The 18003-nt window shown below is 44.0% G+C and overlaps 2 protein-coding genes across 2 annotated transcripts in view; one reads left to right on the top strand and one right to left on the bottom strand.

Moving 5' to 3' along the window:
• RAB3IP (RAB3A interacting protein) overlaps positions 1 to 18003 on the top strand; it is a 168523-nt gene that overhangs the window by 22456 nt on the left and 128064 nt on the right. The gene's annotated exons all lie outside the window — the stretch shown is intronic.
• BEST3 (bestrophin 3) overlaps positions 1 to 18003 on the bottom strand; it is a 52763-nt gene that overhangs the window by 7458 nt on the left and 27302 nt on the right. Inside the window, 1 exon segment of the mRNA XM_079936523.1 lies at positions 4873 to 5793. Within this exon segment, the coding sequence (XP_079792649.1) occupies positions 4873 to 5793 (921 nt within the window).

Raw genomic sequence — 18003 nt, 5'->3', positions numbered from 1 at the left:
AATTCAGAAACAAAACACAAAAACTGACTCTCCACACAGAGTTAACAGGGTACTTAGGGCAAATGTGTTTTTTGTGCCTCTGTTTTCCAGGGTAATTGCTTCCGTTTTCTTTTTGCCACATCTAGGGTTCTCTACGATTTGCAATAGGAGAACAATTCTGGTATTCTTGAATTGGTTCCTTTGACTCAATAGCCACTGCCATAAGTACTGTCTTAAAAATTAGGGTTCACAGAACTAAGAAACACAGAAAGCATGCGAGGGGACTTCCCTGGTGACACAGCGGTTAAGAATCCACCTGCCAATGCAGGGGACATGGGTTCAAACTCTGGTCCGGGAAGATCCCACATGCCGCAGAGCAACTAAGCCCGTACACCACAACTACTGAGCCTGTGCTCTAGAGCCTGTGAGCCACAACTACTGAGCCCACGAGCCACAACTACTGAGCCCGCGTGCCACAAGTACTGAAACCTGGGCTCCTAGAGCCTGTGCTCCGCAACAAGAGAAGCCACCACATGAGAAGCCCACACACTGCAACGAAGAGTAGCCCCCGCTTGCTGCAACTAGAGAAAGCCCGCGAGCAGCAACGAAGACACAACACAACCAAAAATAAAGAAATAAATAAATTTATGAAAAAAGGAAAGCAAGCATGTGAAAGGATTGAAGATCTACCTGAGAGTATTCCATAAGACAAAATGAGGAAGATCCTTGCTTATTCCTATTGATACCACAGCACTTCAGAAAATGACTGATGTTGATCATATAGATGATGATTGTGAAGAGGAAAAGGAATTAGATTCTAAACTGGCTCTTGCTTAGGAATTTTTTACAGTTGTAGTTATTATTCCCCCTTAACTGATACAGGACCAGGTTTAGGGAGATTAGATGCCCTAAGAGGGTCCTCCAACTGCAAACCAGAGGTGCTAAGTCCTCTAGAATTATAGTGGAAAGAACAAAGGCAATTGATTGTTTTTCTAGTTCCATATTTTGATTGAGGAGATTGATATGTAAAATGGGTAAGGAGCAGAATTTATCACCATGATGATGAGGCCGGCTTTTGTGCGGAGTGAAGGTTTGAGAAAAACGCTGGAGAAAAGGAAGATGTGGTAGACATTGGGAAGCATATGAAACAAAACAAAAATAGAAGCCCAAAGAGAAATGGCAAGCTTTCTGAATAAAAGAGCTCAGCAGCCTGGAGAACAGGGGATCCCGATAAGCAAATTACTCAAGTGGAAAGGGAGAAAAGGATGCCTTTTCTCTGCAGTTCGTGGTGAATCCACGGGGGCATCAATTCCCAGTCGGGCCACTCACCCACACAGTGCTGCCTGGGGCTCCCCGCCTTTTCACACAAACTCCCTCAGCTCCTCACGCGGCCAGTGAGGTGGGGCAGAGAAGAGCCCATTTCACAGATAAGGATAGGAGAGAGAGAGGAGGGGGCCTTGTTCAAGTTCACAAAGCCACTCAGAGGGAAGTCACATACCGGGTTTCTCATCCTCATTCCATCACACCACATGGCTGCCTGGGCTCAGCAGACTTTATTATGATAAGAAGGTCTTAGAACAATGATTGAGGATTGAATCAATTTCTCTGGAGAAGGAGGAAGCTAGAGAGGAAACACTAAATAAGAGGGGTGTATAGTTAAGTGGGTCTTTTCTTTAAACTAATGGTAAATTATATATTTCTCCATTCTATTGAAAATATGTTTTCCAAAGCTTAGCTGAACTGGGCTGCAATGGATGCCTGGAGCTGTGGAGGCGATGCCCCAAGAAATAGACGGTACCGTTAAAGAGGGGAGAGAGTAACCTTCTTTGTTCTGGAGGGGCAGTCATCCCTAAATTCTTGGATGACAGAGAAAAAGCTCCTGGGCTTTTATCTTTGCTGACCTGGGGATCCTGGCATCAGGGCAGAGTCATCATCTCTGGAGAACAGAGAGAGAATGCAGTAAGTAGGGCTTGGCCTCATTGCACCTCTGGCTTGTGGATTACGTTTAATGCAGAGCAGAGATGAGCCTGTTCTTGGAATGGATGAGCCCAAACGACTAAGCCGCTGGACGTTGTGACCATTCATCCAGCGGGTGGAAGTTTCCAGAGCTCAGGAGAAGATGGGCTAGGCAGGCAATACAATCAGTCACAGGAGAAGAAATCATTTTGCTTTTGCAGCTTCAGTCTGCATTGGGTAAAAACTCATGTAAGAGTGAAGAGAGAATTTCTTCATCTGATCTGGGCAACTGCTGGCTTGAATTTATAGCTGAATTCAACCACCTGGGCTCATTGAATGAGCCATTATTCAGTTTTCAATGCAAGGAGGAAATAGAGGCCACCTCAAATTTTGATGAAATATTGAGGAAATTAAATAATTCTTTGGACAAAGATGCATAAGGGATGGAGGGAAGCAGAGATAAATGAACTCTCCTGGTCCTCCACAAAATGTATGATTCTATTTGTGTATAATATATCACTTTGGATTTAGGAACACAAATTGATTATATTTCAAAAGCAGCTAAGTAGAAACTTATTTGAATTTGAGCAATAGATAAAGCCAAAGAGAAGAGAATAGAAGATTTAAGTTGAAACATCCAAGAAAATAGCGTTAGGAGGCTGGGAGAAGGTTAGAGTTCCTGCGTTTTAGCAGCGTTGCATTGGGGCCTGATTGCATAGTCCATATATAATGCTCCAGGAACATGGGTGCCTTTCCCAGGTGCTAACACTATTGACCAACACAGAGAACCGTCAACGTAGAGCATTTCTTCCAACATTATTACCTTCTAGTCCTTTGAGAAAAATTAGTTCAAGAAAATGTCATTGCTGTCATGTAGCTGGGATGGCCCAGTTGGATGCAATGTCTTGTAAAAATGTGCTAATGTTATAGCACATGATAACATTGCATAATGAGAGGAGCTGGGGAAGAAAGGAGAGGGTTCTGCTAACTTTCATCTGTCAGAAAAATGAAGAGGACCATGGCTAGGCTTCAAGTTGGAGCACTGCCCTCCTGTACACATGCATATACGGTCCAGGTGGACTTAAGCAGGGAGGACCCAGAAAGGCCTCCAAGGCTGGAGAGACTTAGGCCTGGCTCCCGTGGGGCATCCTCCGGAATTCTGGGCAAATTGCTGGTAGATTCAGGGCCCTACAGAGAGCACAGCATTGTTGAAGTGCACTGGACAAGAGTGTGGGCTCTTGAGTCAGATAAACCTGGGCTTGAACCCAAGCCCTGCCACTTCCTAGCTATGTGATTTTAGTCAAATTACGTCTCTAAAGCCTCTGTTTTCTTCATCTTTAAAATGGAGATAGGGACTTCCCCGGTGGTCCAGTGGTTAAGACTCTGCGCTTCCACTGCAGGGGGGTGTGGGTTTGATCCCAGTCGGGGAACTAAGATCCCACCTGCTGCGCGGCCAAAAAGAAAAATAATAATAATAAAGAAAGCATTGGTCTGCTAAGGTATATTAGTTGGATAAAAGAATAACAACTAACATTGAGAAATGAAAGACTCTTTTAAAAAATAATAAAGTAAAATAGAGATAATAGTATATCAATTCATAGGGTTCCTGCGAGGATTCGTGGGATTATCTGTTTTTACACGCTACTGTGAACACTCAATAAGTGGTAGCAATTAGGGCTATTTTGTTTTTGAGCTCGTAGTCAAGCTTCATCATATGACAGAAATAGTGAGAGCAGCACTCATTAGCATGGCCGTCCAGTTAAAGTTGGGAGCTGCCAACAAACAGCCACCCAGGAACTCCTTGGAGGAAGTTAGTCAATGTCCCATCCCCATCATACAGTCCTGGACCCCCTTATCCTCCCAGCTCCAATACCCTACTTCATCCCAAACAACCTGGCAGACACAGTAACTGGTCCCATGTCATGACACGATGGGGATTTTTCTTTAAGAGTCTGAGTGAAACAGTTGGAAACCTTGTTATTTGGTTCCATAGCATTTGGTTATGCAGGTCTCATGCCCTCGTGGCTTCTCCGGTGTTCAAGACCTAAGAGTGGAGGCAGAGAGAGACGGCCATGGCTGAGAGGGCATGGGGGACACAACAGGTCCCATGCCCCTTCCCTCGAGGCTGGGAGGAGCCCGGCTGCATTTACTGACACTTTGATCGCTCTGTAGGAGGCTTTGCCAATGCCTTGTGCTTTTAAAACTGTGGCAAGAAGTAAGCAACAGAGTTGGCAGGAGAAAATGTTACAGCCTGAAAGGTGGGACGGATGAGAATCACCGGAGAAGGAGCAAGACTAGGGAGACGAGAAGAACAATAGGATGAGGGAATAAAGGGGGAAGAGAGAAAAATGAAGTCCGGGAGGTCGGAGGTCGGAAAGGAAATTGAAGGGAGATGGAGCTTCCTGATGCTGATGAGGCTTAAGAATTAGGAAAGATAAGAGTTATAGAAAGCAGAGTGAGATGGTTAGAAAGCCTCAAACAAGGAGTCAGCATTAGGAAGGGGCTTTTGAGGCATCGTATGATCCATCTGCCTGTCTTTATAACTGAAGAAAAGAAGAAAGGGGAAAAAAAGGGAAGAGAGAATCCTTTGTTTCTCTATTGGCAAAACTAGGAGATTGGACCATGATCTATAAAGCCCTTTGCAAAGCTAACAATCTATGAATTTATAAGGCATATATATTTATATATTTAAGGTTCCTTATTTGGTTAAGATACCTCACTGTGGTCTGCGTAACTTCCACGAAAGTCACTTTGTAGTGGGTGGCGTGAATGTGTTTGATTTTCTCAGGTCTCAAAAAGTCAGGATCATAATGCCCTTCAAAGTTTTAAGTAGCTTATATGGTATGATCATTTAAAAAAAAAATTGACCAGCCCCCAGGGTTGTTCTGGAACTAATACTTGAACTTTTGAGAAAGTAAGAATCTAGGCTAGAGCCACGTCCTAGAACTTTCTGGCCTTCCTTTGGGTGACTCCTCCGTTTGCTCGTGGTTAAACTCTATGATATCCGTTTCCTTGGTGTCCAGGTTTTCCATTAAATACAGCACATCAGGAGAGACTCGAGAACCAGCCACAATGTTGATTCCACCGGTCTCTGAGGATGTTTCTGTGTCAAGTAAAGGAACTGGCTCAGGGCTCACGGGATCCGGACTTAGGCCTGCCAGGGAGGTGCGGCTGGACTCCACCAACCTCGGGAGGCTCCACCTTTCTGGGGACTTGTCACTCTCATGAGGGTCCTCCTCAGAGGCAAACTGGAGGAGGTTTCTCTCAGCTTTGGCTGGAACAGTCTGGGAACTGGGGTCCCTAGAAGGTGCCCCTTTCTCTGAGGGGAGCAGGACTGACCCCACAGGGTCCTCCTGCTGCCCAGTCCTGCTCGGCTGAACCCCAGTGAAGTCAGAGCTCTGGATAGAGGCCGTGGAGTCGTGGTGGTCGTCCTCTGCCCTGGACACTGCCGCTTCGGCTGCTGTGACCAGTACCTCAGGGACCCGCGGCGTTTTGGTGGGGTAGCCCCTCACACTGGACGGTGGAGTCAGGCTGGCCTGTCGGAGGGTGGGCAGCTCTCCCAGGCTGGCGTGCAGCTTGGGGCTCCCCTCTGGGGTGCAGGGGTGCTTCCAGGTGGCTGAGGCATGGTGGGGACTTCTCGAGGGCACGTGCAGCAGGTCCCTGGCTGGGCTGAGGTCGCCCGGGGGTAAGAACGTGGAGCTGTCGCTGGCCTGTCTCCTGTAGCTTCTCCTCCTGGGGCTGGAGGCGCGTTCGTGGGTGCTCAGGAACCTCTTGACTCTTCCAATCATGGAGCGGCGATGGCCATGCTTCTCGTAATCCCACAGCCAGTCCTCGCCAGGCAGGTCGGACCCCGACAGCCTGAAACACACAAGGACAAAATGCAGGCAGAGGAGCTTCAGGGGCCTAACTTTGTGTTGGGGCCAGAGGCTCAAAGGTAAGGACTGAGTTCGGTATTTTCACATTACAGATTTTGAAAGGGAGGAGGGAGGGGGACTTTAACTGGAGATAATCTAGCAGAGGTTCTCAAACTTTTGGGTCACTGGACCCTTTTAAACTTCTAAAAAATTACTGAGTACCCTGGCGAGATTTGTTTATGTGGTTATAGCTATTGCTATTTACTGTGTGAGAAATGATGACTGAGGAATATGAAAAAGCGCAAGAATGTGCAAGCACTCATTCCATTAACTAAGTGATGACATCACTACATAGCCTCTGGAAAATTCTACCGTACCCTCACGAAAGGACAAGAGTGAAAAAGGCAGATAAGTTTCATGTTATTATGAAAATCGTTTTGACCTGAAGGACTTGGGTCTTGGGGTCTTGGTTCTTGGGGATTTCCAGAGGTCCCCAGCCCATATTTTGAGAATCACTGATCTAGAGACTTAGACGTTAAAAAAAAAAAAAAGATATAGTATGTGTTCTTTCTCCCTTGTTACAGGTGAACTAAAGTCATGTTTTCCCAGGACCCATATAACCCCCCAAAACAATGGATCACAGCTAAATTCAAGACAGTCCAAACAACAGCTAACATTTACCGACTATGCACCTTCCATGTATTAATTCATTCAATTATCACAGTAATCGTGTATGTTAGTATCATTATTATTCACATTCTGCAGGTGAGGAAACTGAGGCCCTGAGAGATTCATTAAGGCCATATAGCTAGTGAGGGCTAAACCCAGAAGTCTGATTCCAGAGCCTTTGTTCTTAATCTCTTCTATATAAAGTCTGCTACGTAGGTGTCAAGAGATGAGGTAGAGCCCGGGGGCAAAATAATGTGTAAAATACAGTCCTTGCCCAGAGGTCATTTGCTGACATTCCTGGTCCATGCTTTGCACTTCTGTACTTGTGGGAAAGAGTACATCCATGAAGGTGGTGTGGACTCGCAATGCACTTGGGCTCCGCTGGTGATTAAGTCTGATGGATTTGTTATTGCTAAGAATATCCTGCTGAATTTTTAACATTTCAGACATAAAACAAATAATCCTCCCTTTTTTTTTTTTTTTTTGCGGTACGCGGGCCTCTCACTGCTGTGGCCTCCCCCGCTGCGGAGCACAGGCTCCGGACGCGCAGGCCCAGCGGCCATGGCTCACGGGTCCAGCCGCTCCGCGGCATGTGGGATCCTCCTGGACCGGGGCACGAACCCGTGTCCCCCACATCAGCAGGCAGACTCTCAACCACTGCGCCACCAGGGAAGCCCCAATCCTCCCATTTTTAATCTTCTCATTCAAGGCTGAGATAAAAGGATAACTGAGAAAACAGTAAGGGATGTTGGTTAGTAAGGCAGGCTCCTGCCTCAGATTCTGTGGTTATTTGTCTCACATCTCTGTGGATATACAGTCTTAACGAAGTTCCAAGAGAAAATGCTTAAAGCCCTGCCCGTGATCAGGCCAGCCTAGTCCAGTGTTCGCACTGACATCCATGGTGACAAGATGCTTTAACCAGGTGCATTTTATGGGACATAAAGGGAAAACTTGGAACAGCATAATATTGGTGTAACCTGAAAGGGCAAAGTGAGCAGCCAAAGAAAACGTTGTTCCTCCATGTGTATGAATAAAAGATGGATGATTGAGATGATTAACTGGCTAAATGTCCCGGGATAGCATTCGGTTACAACCTTGTGCTGTTATTCTAAAGCCTCGGCAGTGCCCTTGGCTACCAGATAGCCTTCTGGCCCACCTTCCACTGTTCACGGCTCGGATTCTGTTACATTGACTTGAGAAACGCAGACTCATGCTTCAGCAGCCTTGGTGACGCTGCTTGTTGCATTTCATTAGGTCAGATCTCCAGTCACACTTCAGGAACCCATTTCGTTACGGAGGACACCAGAGCAGTTGGTCACTAAGATTGCTGTGCCGGATGTGCTCTGGGAATCCGAGGTGGAGCTGGCAGTGTCTCTTTATAGGACAGGCCTCTGTCCTCCATTTGGGATCTTCACTTTTTATTTGGGATTTGCCTTCCTTAATTACTCTTTAAGCCACACAACCTTGTCAGAATGACAAAATCTTCTAGGAAAAAAATGTTTGTATTACGGTTACTTCAAAACTTTGTGAACCCTAAGGAAAAAACTTTCTAACTATGCACTGATGTAGTGGATATGTACACTCAACTGAGGCAAAGGATTAAGGCCTTGGGTCACACACTGGAGAAAAACAAACCAGTTGCAGAGAGCAAACAGGCCAGTGCTCTTGCTGATGTTCTACTGATTCACCCACCGACGTCGGGCAGGACTGCCCATGAGGTCCTATTGCACCTTCCTGCCTCTGAGACTGTGGTGTGGACGCGTGAGATTTATCCACATAGCCAGCTAAATGCATTGAGCATCTGCCATGAACACATTTGTTGCATTAAGTTCTGTATAACATAGTTTAGAAGGAGGAAGAAGGCATGTATATAAATAGCTAAATTGGGGGCAAAGTAAGTTGTTGAGCTGGTCTTTGACACTGCAAAGGAAACAGATAAGCAGAGAAGGGACAGAATATTGCAGGTGGAAGAAGTGACTTGAGAAAATTAGACAGCAGGGAACTTCAGGTGTTTGTGAGGAATGGGAAATACTTGGATTAGTGTACAGAATAGTGTCAGGCATAAAACTGGTAGCCTTGGACTGCGTCATGAAGAGTCTTATATACCAGGTAGAGGGATTAGGGCTTTCCCCCAGAGGCAGTGGGCAGCTGTGGGTTGTCTTTGCGAGTGGAGGGCATAACTAGAATTGTGTCATTTGGTAGTCGTGTCCAAGTGGGAAAAGCTACATGGAAAGCAACACTGTTGAATGTTCTCATCCAGAAATGCTTTGGATAAGAAACATGACTTGGGAACTTTCTTTCTTTCTTTTTTTTAAATAAATAAATAAATAAATTTATTTATTTAAAAAAAAAACAAGAAAACTGGGAAAGGCAAAGGAGAGAATTAAGAGACAAGAGACAGGTCTTGGCAGGGTGAACATTTTTAAAGGGTTATTAAGAAATAAGGCAAATAAAATGAATATTGATAGGAATGAAGCAAAGAGGAAAATGAGAGGAGAGAAGGACTTCCCTGGCGGTCCAGTGGCCAAGACTCCGCTGTTCCACTGCAGGGGGCATGGGCTCAATCCTTGGTCGGGATCCCGCATCCCACATCCCACATGACGTGTGGCACGGCAAAAAAACAAAACAAAACAAAAATCAGGGGGCTAGCAACCTGGGAGAAGGCGAACGTGAGTCCCAGAACCAGCTCTGGAGATTCTGCTTGGCCATGAAAGTTTTTAAAGGGGAAAAAGGGGAGGTAATCTCAATGACTTGGGAACTTTCCACACCATTAGTCAGAAAGACCCATTAGTGGGTCTTTGGAAGAACACTTGATGGTCTGTGATCTGGGGGGGCAGTTTTCTGAATCTCATGCTGGAGTGATGAAGGAAGTCCTCCAGCTCTTCACGCTATCAAAGTGCAGAAGTGAAACTCCCCAGCGTGACAGACCTAATGACCTTTCTTCCAAATGTTTCTGTGATGGAGGTTTCACTGCCAACACACAAGACCCATCTCCTTTCTCTGGTTCCCAATATGACAGCAGAAACTGAGGTTTGAGGACAAAATGGTTTAAGGCTGAAAACATGCAGAATAGAATACATTAAAGATTATTTTTTCCCCAGTTGAAAGGATGTACCTTTTAGGTCCTTTGAGACTTTCTGCTCCTCCTTATTTGATTTCTATTTTATTTTATTATATTTTAAAGGGAACTTTATTATTTTTATTTATTTATTTTTGGCTGCGTTGGGTCTTCATTGCTGCACATGGGCTTCTCTAGTTGCAGCAAGCAGGGGCCACTCTTGGTTGTGGTGTGCGGGCTTCTCATTGCAGTGGCTTCTCTTGTTGCGGAGCACGGGCTCTAGGCGCGCGGGCTTTAGTAGTTGTGACACGAGGGCTCAGTAGTTGTGCACGGGCTTAGTTGCTCTGTGGCATGTGGGATCTTCCCGGGCCAGGGATTGAACCCGTGTCCTCTGCATTGGCAGGTGGGTTCTTAACCACTGTGCCACCAGGGAAGCCCCTTATTTGATTTTTAAAGACCTTTAGTATAGAATTAGTACAATCCTGAGGTCCAAATATAACACCACTTAAAATGCCCCAAAACAATTATAGCAGAAACATTGTATGATAGAATGTAAGCACCCTCATTATATTGCTATATTTTAGAGAAGATCAGCTGAAAAACCTAGGTCTGATGTTCTGGAATTCACTCAGACTGAGATAGGCAGGTAATTAGAGACCGGAGGATGTGCATGGAAAGTGCCATGCAGCCATTAGTGTCCAGCAGGTGGAATTTGAGAATTGCCTCTGTGGTGAGGAGAATGATTTATTTCGGGGGCTTGCAGAGCCAGGTTTACTGCTGCCTAGGCTGACCCCAGCTGTATGACCTTCGGAGAGTCACTTAACCTCCCTGTGGCTTAGCATCATACTTGAGTACAACAATACTTACTTTACCTGCTTTGCAAGGGTGTTTGGAAGTTCAAAAGGAATAATATACATGGAAACGCTTTGAAAAGTAGACGATATAAAAAGGACTCTGTCAATGACTGGCACACTTTCAGAGATGGTTTCCAAATCATCATCGACTACGCACGGTTAGAGGAAATAATAGTGTCTGTCCAAAAGTCTCTCCCTTTTCTCCTTCAAGCGTGTCCTTTAAAAATGCTGCTACACCTCGAAGCTGCCACCTAACAATTAACATGTTGGAAGGGATGACTCCAACAGTTGTTTATTGATGAGACTAGGGTACTGAGTAGGTGGAGGGGAAATATAGGATGGGAGGAAGCTGGGTTTTTTGAGAGAAAGAAGATAAGACCAGTCAGGTGGTGGCACAATATACATCATCAATGCAGAAAAAGTGAGAATGAGAAAGGTTGTGGCACGTATTGGGCTATTTGTGAAAGGGAGGAGAAGTGTACGTGGCGGGAGAGAGAATAGATCACGTTAAGCTCGGCGGGCTAGTTGGTTCTAGTTGAGTCTGGAAGGAGGCAGAGCATGCATTATTTCTACAGGTCAAATCGATGTCAGGATTGGGATGTGTTCTGATTTCAATCTCAAGTGTTAAAAAAAGACCCCCAATTTTCAAGATGCCTATTGAGCACCTACAAACCGTCAGCCCCTCAGTCTCCCTTGCCAATGACTAATGTCTGAGGGCTCCAGCAGCTGTGATTTAATTAAGGCCTCTTGAAAAGATGCTTGGATGCTCAGGGGTGCAGAAGAATACTTGTCACCTCCTGTTACCATAACAAAGAGGCAGGACACAGGACTGTGGAAGATGGCTGTAATGTATTTTTTTCAAAGCAAGCTTTTTGCAAAGGAAACCCCTTCTCATTAGTGTGATCAAGTAACTATAGAGCTTCAAAGACTGAAGAATAAAACTAGATGATCCTTGTCTTTCCTTCTCTGTGGCCACTTTTAAAGTGGAATTTTGACAATTTAAATTCCAATGATAGGTCATTTTAACAGAACTGAAATGAGGAATTTAGGAAAATGATACTTAATACGATGAATTCTACTTCTCACATCAGATTTATTGTTTTCAAATTGTTTGTGTACTCAAAGTCAGGCGGCTGCCTTGGAGGAAGCCAGTAATTGCCAGAAAATCCGTCGGGGCAGAGGCACACGTGCAGGAGCCTTTATTCATGGACAAAGCAAAATGTACTCTTCAAACCCATTAGAGGCACACACTGTAATTTTTAACCTTCTGCACTACAGAATCACCGTCAAAGCTGTAGCCAGGGATTTATAAAATGAGTAAATTACCCTCATGCTAAGCTGGGAGGGGCGGGCTGAGTGTTGTGAGAAAACTCCAGTGGACAGAACGTTGTATCCACCCAGCAACACTCCCCGCCGAGCCCCTTCCCCCAGCGCCCTGCCCCACCGGCTAGGAAAGAGTTTCAAGCTGTGGAGCATCAGTGGAGGTTGTTGAGGCCAGAGAGCTGGACACCACCTACCCGCTGCCTCTCTGTTGCCTTTCTGATAGTTTGGACCAAGGATTATGGCAAATCTGGTTAAAGAACAAGCATATCTAGCCTCACATTACCATTAATCTCACCTGGCCTCCATTGGCTGTCACAAAAAGAAATTGTGGCCCAAAGTTAAAGTCCCCACCTTTCCGTACTCTTGTATCCTATGAGAGTTTTGTTAGAAAAGTAAAGTAAGCCATCTATACCTCTCATACCACTTAGAAGGTGAAAACTAAGCACCAGTGGTGACCCCATGCCGGTAAATGAAAGAATCCCTGAGCAAGTTCTAAAATTATGAACTTAATGCACATTCATCTCCTTGGGAGTTTCCATCTCTCCTTTCCCTTCTGGTACATTAAGTGAAAATCAATGTTCCAAGAATACGTTTTTGTAGAAGTTAGTGATTCAGAATTTGAGATATTTTTGGCTGTTTATGGCACAAGCATGCAATAGTGTGTGTGTGTGTGTGTGTGTGTGTGTGTTTGTGTGTGTGTGTATATATAATCAGACTATGTTTTTTCTTGTAAAGTTAAAATATTTGAATATAGTTGGCTAAGAAGGGATTACTGAATAAAACATCCATCTAGAAATATATTTAACCACACTTTAATAAATTCTTTGCTTGCTTGAAAATGTATTTTGATATATTTGAAGTATTATATCACTAAGAATACTTCTGACTGTACTGTAAACTCCTAAATGCTTTGTGCACATTAAATACATGTACGTTTCACTGCAAAAAAAGTACTGTACTATTTCTACATATTCTTAGGACCGTGGGAATGAAGATAGATACGTAAAAGTCATTATTTCTGGGTATGTGGTTGTAGTTTCACAGAACCAAATAAATCTTAACTTCCTCAACCCCTAACCAGGAGGAACTCTTACAAAAATTTGAATATTACTCCTCTTTGTTAAGTGGATCCTTAATTCACATACCCATTCCTTAAGATCACTACCAACGTGAGGAAATTTTGACATATTTGAACCATGGCAGAAAGGCCAATAATACAACAGTGTTTTATGAACTGGACTGCAGTCAGCAGTTTAGGTTGCCAGGCTGAGAGCCTGCCTTTAGATTAGCAGGGCAGAGTGAGCACAGTCCCACGAAGACACCCCTCATGACACACTCAAGTGATCTATTTCATAAGCAGCTGCAGACTCTCTCCTCCAGAATTTCGAATCCTTTAGCTGTTATGGATGGATATTTCGTTAGGGTTTTTCCTATGCCTTTAAGGAATTATTGCTGTTTGGATTTCCAAGACAGGATTTAAAGGGAGTTATGAGACTTCAGGTCTTTAATTTCCATGTGTTCCATTCCTCAGAGCCTTAAAAATCTGTGCTAATGGATAATCCCAAGTATTTAAAAAATAATAAGAATTTTGGAGAGAACTCATGATATTATAATGTGAAGACAAGCATTCTACCTCAAGCTAGCTGTGGTAGGCTGGGCCGGGACCTCATTTAAAAAAAATTTATTTTCAGCAATGTTGGCTTGCATTTGAGCATTCTAGGTTTGTTTTGGTTAAGTGAGGTTTATCAAGCATAAGTGTCCACCGTTTCCCAAAGAAGACCTTTTTCATTTTAGGGCTTGTGCATGTTTTCCTGATAGGCAACTTCTGGACAACTCTTCTTCTGGCTGCTTATGAGTGTTTTCTTAATCTTGGTTACTAGTGTCTCCATGGTTAAGCTAATGAAAAGATTCCTTAATTAAAATAGCAGATCAGAAAGCATTCTATATTATGACAAAGAACAAACTAAAGAGCTTCAACTGAAATTATCTCAGGTGTGGTAATGGGAACAGAGTTCAAATAGGAAAGATTCCTTTTCATTGTTCAGTTAATTCATAGGATGGTTATTAAATGGAGATTAGTAGTTTATTACAATAATTAACATGGTTTATTAAATGCTTAAGACGAGTATATCTATGAAAGCATTTCTATTCTGGGTGCTCAGTTCAGATTTTCAACTGGCCTTTTTTCATTCAAAGTGGTCATTCTGAAGCTGATTTTGTCTAATTGAGTGCTTTTTATTTATTTACTTTGGCCACACCATGTGGCACGTGGGATCTTAGTTCCCCCATCAGGGATTGAACCCATGCCAGCTGAAGTGGAAGGACGAAGTCCTAACCACTGGACCGCCAGGGAATTCCCTGAAGTTGATTTTTAACATGCCACATACAAAGATTGGGAGATGGAACTTCAGCATTGGTTTGGTGTTAGAAATGATAAAATGCTGTTTTAAAACAGAAGCTTTTGGTCTTAGATTCAACAGAGAAAGATGGGCTTTGTTAGTTATAACTTCCTTCGGATTAAGACATGATGATGCTTGGGTGTGGTGAGAACATTGGTTCCTGCTTCACTAGCTGAACAGGCACCATCTCCCCATCGCCCTTTACAACATCCATCTTCAGCTCCCTCCCTCCAGCTCAGGCTCTGAGGCCTCCTCTCTCCCTGCCACCCCCGCCCCATGTCTTCTTTAGGCCCTTCTCTGTCAATTCCTCTGGCTCCTGTGTCTTCCCTCTCCTCCAGGAAGCTCCTTTCACTCTGCCTGTCCTTTTTTGTTCCTTTCTCAGAGCAACAAGAGTTATCAATTTATTTCTTTATTACATCTTGCTTCATCTTATAAAGGATTTGAGGTAGCTTATACAAATAAACACAATGCAATAATATATAAAGTTAGGCTAAGATGATAGAGCTAGAATAAGGAACACTAACAAGATGAGACCAAAAGAAACATGCTAAAAAATCTCACAGACTGACTAAAGGTGGTCTACAACTTGGGTTTTCAGCTTTCAGCAGCCAAAATGAAAAGACCCTCCTCAATTATAAAATTCACAGTCTGTAAGAGAAATAGTGTAAGAGTTACCCAGAAGAGGCAAAACTTTCTTTTTTCCCACAGATGTCTGAGATAAATTTTCCCCCGTAGGACCTCTGATAAAAGGGATGCTAAGTCATACAGTGGACAGAACTACAGTAAATACCACAGGGAGTCTTAATGGGTCTGTCCAGACAAGACCGGGGCATAACGGTAAAGTGAAATTCAGTAGAGATGGTTAAAGTAATTCCAAGGATTGGTGGTAGGGTGGGGAGGGCAGGTTCCTCTTTCCCTCTAAACATGCTTAAGGTGTTCCCATCCTAAAAGGTTATAAAACAAATAAAAAATATGACATTACCCTCGACTGTGTCTCATTGGATACTGTCTGGTCTATCTCTTCCCCCCAGTCCAGACTTCTCAAAAAAATAGTACATGGATAGTTAATGAGTTAAGGAATTATTGTGACTTTTTGGTCTTTTTTTTTTTTTTTAGGCATGAAAATGGTATTGTGCTTATATTTGCTTCACAATGGTTCAGTGGTGGGTACTGTAAAGGTGGGTGGGAAGATGGGTGACACCAGGTTGGCCATGACTTGATAGTTGAAAGTGGGTGATGGCTACGTGAGATTCATTATAGTTTGTCCTCTACTTCTGTATATGTTTGAATTTTTCCATTATAAAATTATTTTGAAAACAGTTTTTGTTGGCAATCTTGATCTCCTTGCCTCCCAATTTAGCTTCTGCTCAGCACTCTCACTTAAGTCTACAATGACCTTAAAATGCAAACTCCTATGGTGTTTTACAGACTTTATGTTGAAACTTCCACCCTCGGTCTCTATGACAGGGCATTCTCTGGGTTATTCTCCTGCACCTGTAGTGATCATTCCTGCTCTCTCTCAAGGACTCCTTTTCCTCTACCACCCTTTAAGTGACAGTGTTCTACCCTTTGTATTTTGTCCTACTCACTTGACACAGTTCCTGGGTGCTCCCACCCACTCTTTTTTTTGCGGTACGCGGGCCTCTCACTGTCGTGGCCTCTCCCGTTGTGGAGCACAGGCTCCAGACGCGCAGGCTCAGCGGCCATGGCTCATGGGCCCAGCCGCTCCGCGGCATGTGGGATCCTCCCAGACCGGGGCACGAACCCATGTCCCCTGCATCGGCAGGCGGACTCTCAACCACTGCGCCACCAGGGAAGCCCGCACCCACTCTTTAGGTTGTAACACACCCATTTACTGATAGCAGTCAAATGCATCCCCCTGCCTAGACTTTGTCTCTGTGCACCCTGCCCGCTGGCCACCTCCATGTGAATTGCCCACAGATGGCTCAAAGGCAACCCACGCAAAAGGAAGCTCATCATCTTTCCCTTTCAGCAGCTCCTCCTTGCTACTCCCTATCATCCTTGGTTCATTACCAACCACCCCATCATACTTCACTCCTTCTCCTTTCTCGAATCTGTCCCTTCTGCCATCTCCACTGTCCGCATCCCTGGAAGCGCCACCCTAGTCTGGCCCTTATCCTCTCCCGTCTAAACTATACTAGGGGCCTGCTCACTGGCTCTCTGGCTCTGGTCTTATCCCCAGGCATCCATCTTTTAGCCAGCTGCTAGGACAACCTGCCTAAAACACAAATGTGACCATGTCATTTAATAGTTTTGGAAAAAGGCTGAAACTCTTTACTCAGGCTATAAAGTCCCCCATAATCCCCCCTTACCTCCCCCTCCAGATTCATTTCTTGGCTTTTCTGCTTGCATATCAAATTGTTACTCTAATAGAAGCACAGAGTAGAAAGACAGTTGCCAGGGGCTAGGAGGTTGGGGGAAATAGGGAGAAAATAGGTAAAAAGGTACAAACTTTCAGCTATAAGATGAATAGGGTTTGAGAAACTAATTAAAACATGGTGATTGTAGTTGATAACACTATTGCATAATTGGAATTTGCTAAAAGAGAACTTAAATGTTCTCACCAAAAAAAAAAAAAAGATAAATATGTAAGGTGATGGATGTGTTAATTAACTAGATGGGGGAATCCTTTCACAATGTATACATATATCAAATCACCACAATGTGTACTTTAATTATCTTATAATTTTATATGTCAACTATACCTCAAAAAAGCTGAAAATTTTAAAAATTGTCACTTTGAATACACTATCATTCCTTTCTGTCTTTGCTCATATGGCCTGGAATGTACCTTCTGCTGAATCCCCTCACTCTTGTGTGCTAGCTCTAAATTCATTCTTTTTTTTTGCGGTACGCGGACCTCTCACTGCTGTGGCCTCTCCCGTCGCGGAGCACAGGCTCCGGACGTGCAGGCTCAGCGGCCGTGGCTCACAGGCCCAGCCGCTCCGCGGCATGCAGTATCTTCCTGGACCGGGGCAGGAACCCGTGTCCCCTGCATCGACAGGTGGACTCTCAACCACTGCGCCACCAGGGAAGCCCCTAAATTCATTCTTAAAGATGCACATTAGACTCCCCAACTCTAAGGGCCTTCTTTGATTCACCAGACCCTGTGAAGTGTACCTTCACTGTGTTCCCATAAGACTCTCAGCGTTTCTCTATTGCTGCGTTTACCACATTGTATTGTGACTTGTCTCCTCATTATGTCTGTGAGCTTAAAAGGCGTGTTTTTTTGTTTGTTTGTTTTTGCCTGTCTGTAGCATCTGGCATAGAACCTACCATATACTAGGCCCTAAAAGAAAATATTGCCTGAATAAATGAATGAGTACGTTCCACATGTGAAGATACAAGGAAAAACGTGATAATTTAAATTTGCACTTGAGATAAAAATGAGAGGGGGGAATTACTTTATTTCAGTAATGTATATTTGGTAAATGTATAGAAAATAGGGCAATATTTTGGCCATGTTCCTGAATATAGAGAACAAAAGAATTGTCTCCAAGGAATTCCCTTTTTATATGGAAATGAGTAGTGTGCTGAATGTGAAAGAATGTAGGAGGCAGCGTAATTTCTCAGGTTGCCCTTGGATAGTACTTTTGCTCAGTTATTGAAGGGCATTGCCTCGGTTTTGGAATTTCTGGGTCATGGGAATTGTGATTACAAACCTGAAACATTGATATGAAAAGATGAGGCAAATCTGATTTCTGAATTAAATATGCTGGGAACATATGTTCTAAATAGAATAAGAAAATAAAAAAACTCATCCAGGAAAGGATTTTTCATGTGCATCAAGCAGCAAACACTGAAATGTTTGCATCCATACCATGTTGACACCTAGTCTTCATCCTAATGCAAAGAACTCATTGGCTCAGTCATCGTCAACCACCTGTGCT

This window comes from Stenella coeruleoalba (genome assembly GCF_951394435.1).
Source record: "Stenella coeruleoalba genome assembly, chromosome: 11".
Taxonomy (NCBI): domain Eukaryota; kingdom Metazoa; phylum Chordata; class Mammalia; order Artiodactyla; family Delphinidae; genus Stenella; species Stenella coeruleoalba.
This window is presented reverse-complemented; position numbering and strand designations above follow the sequence as displayed.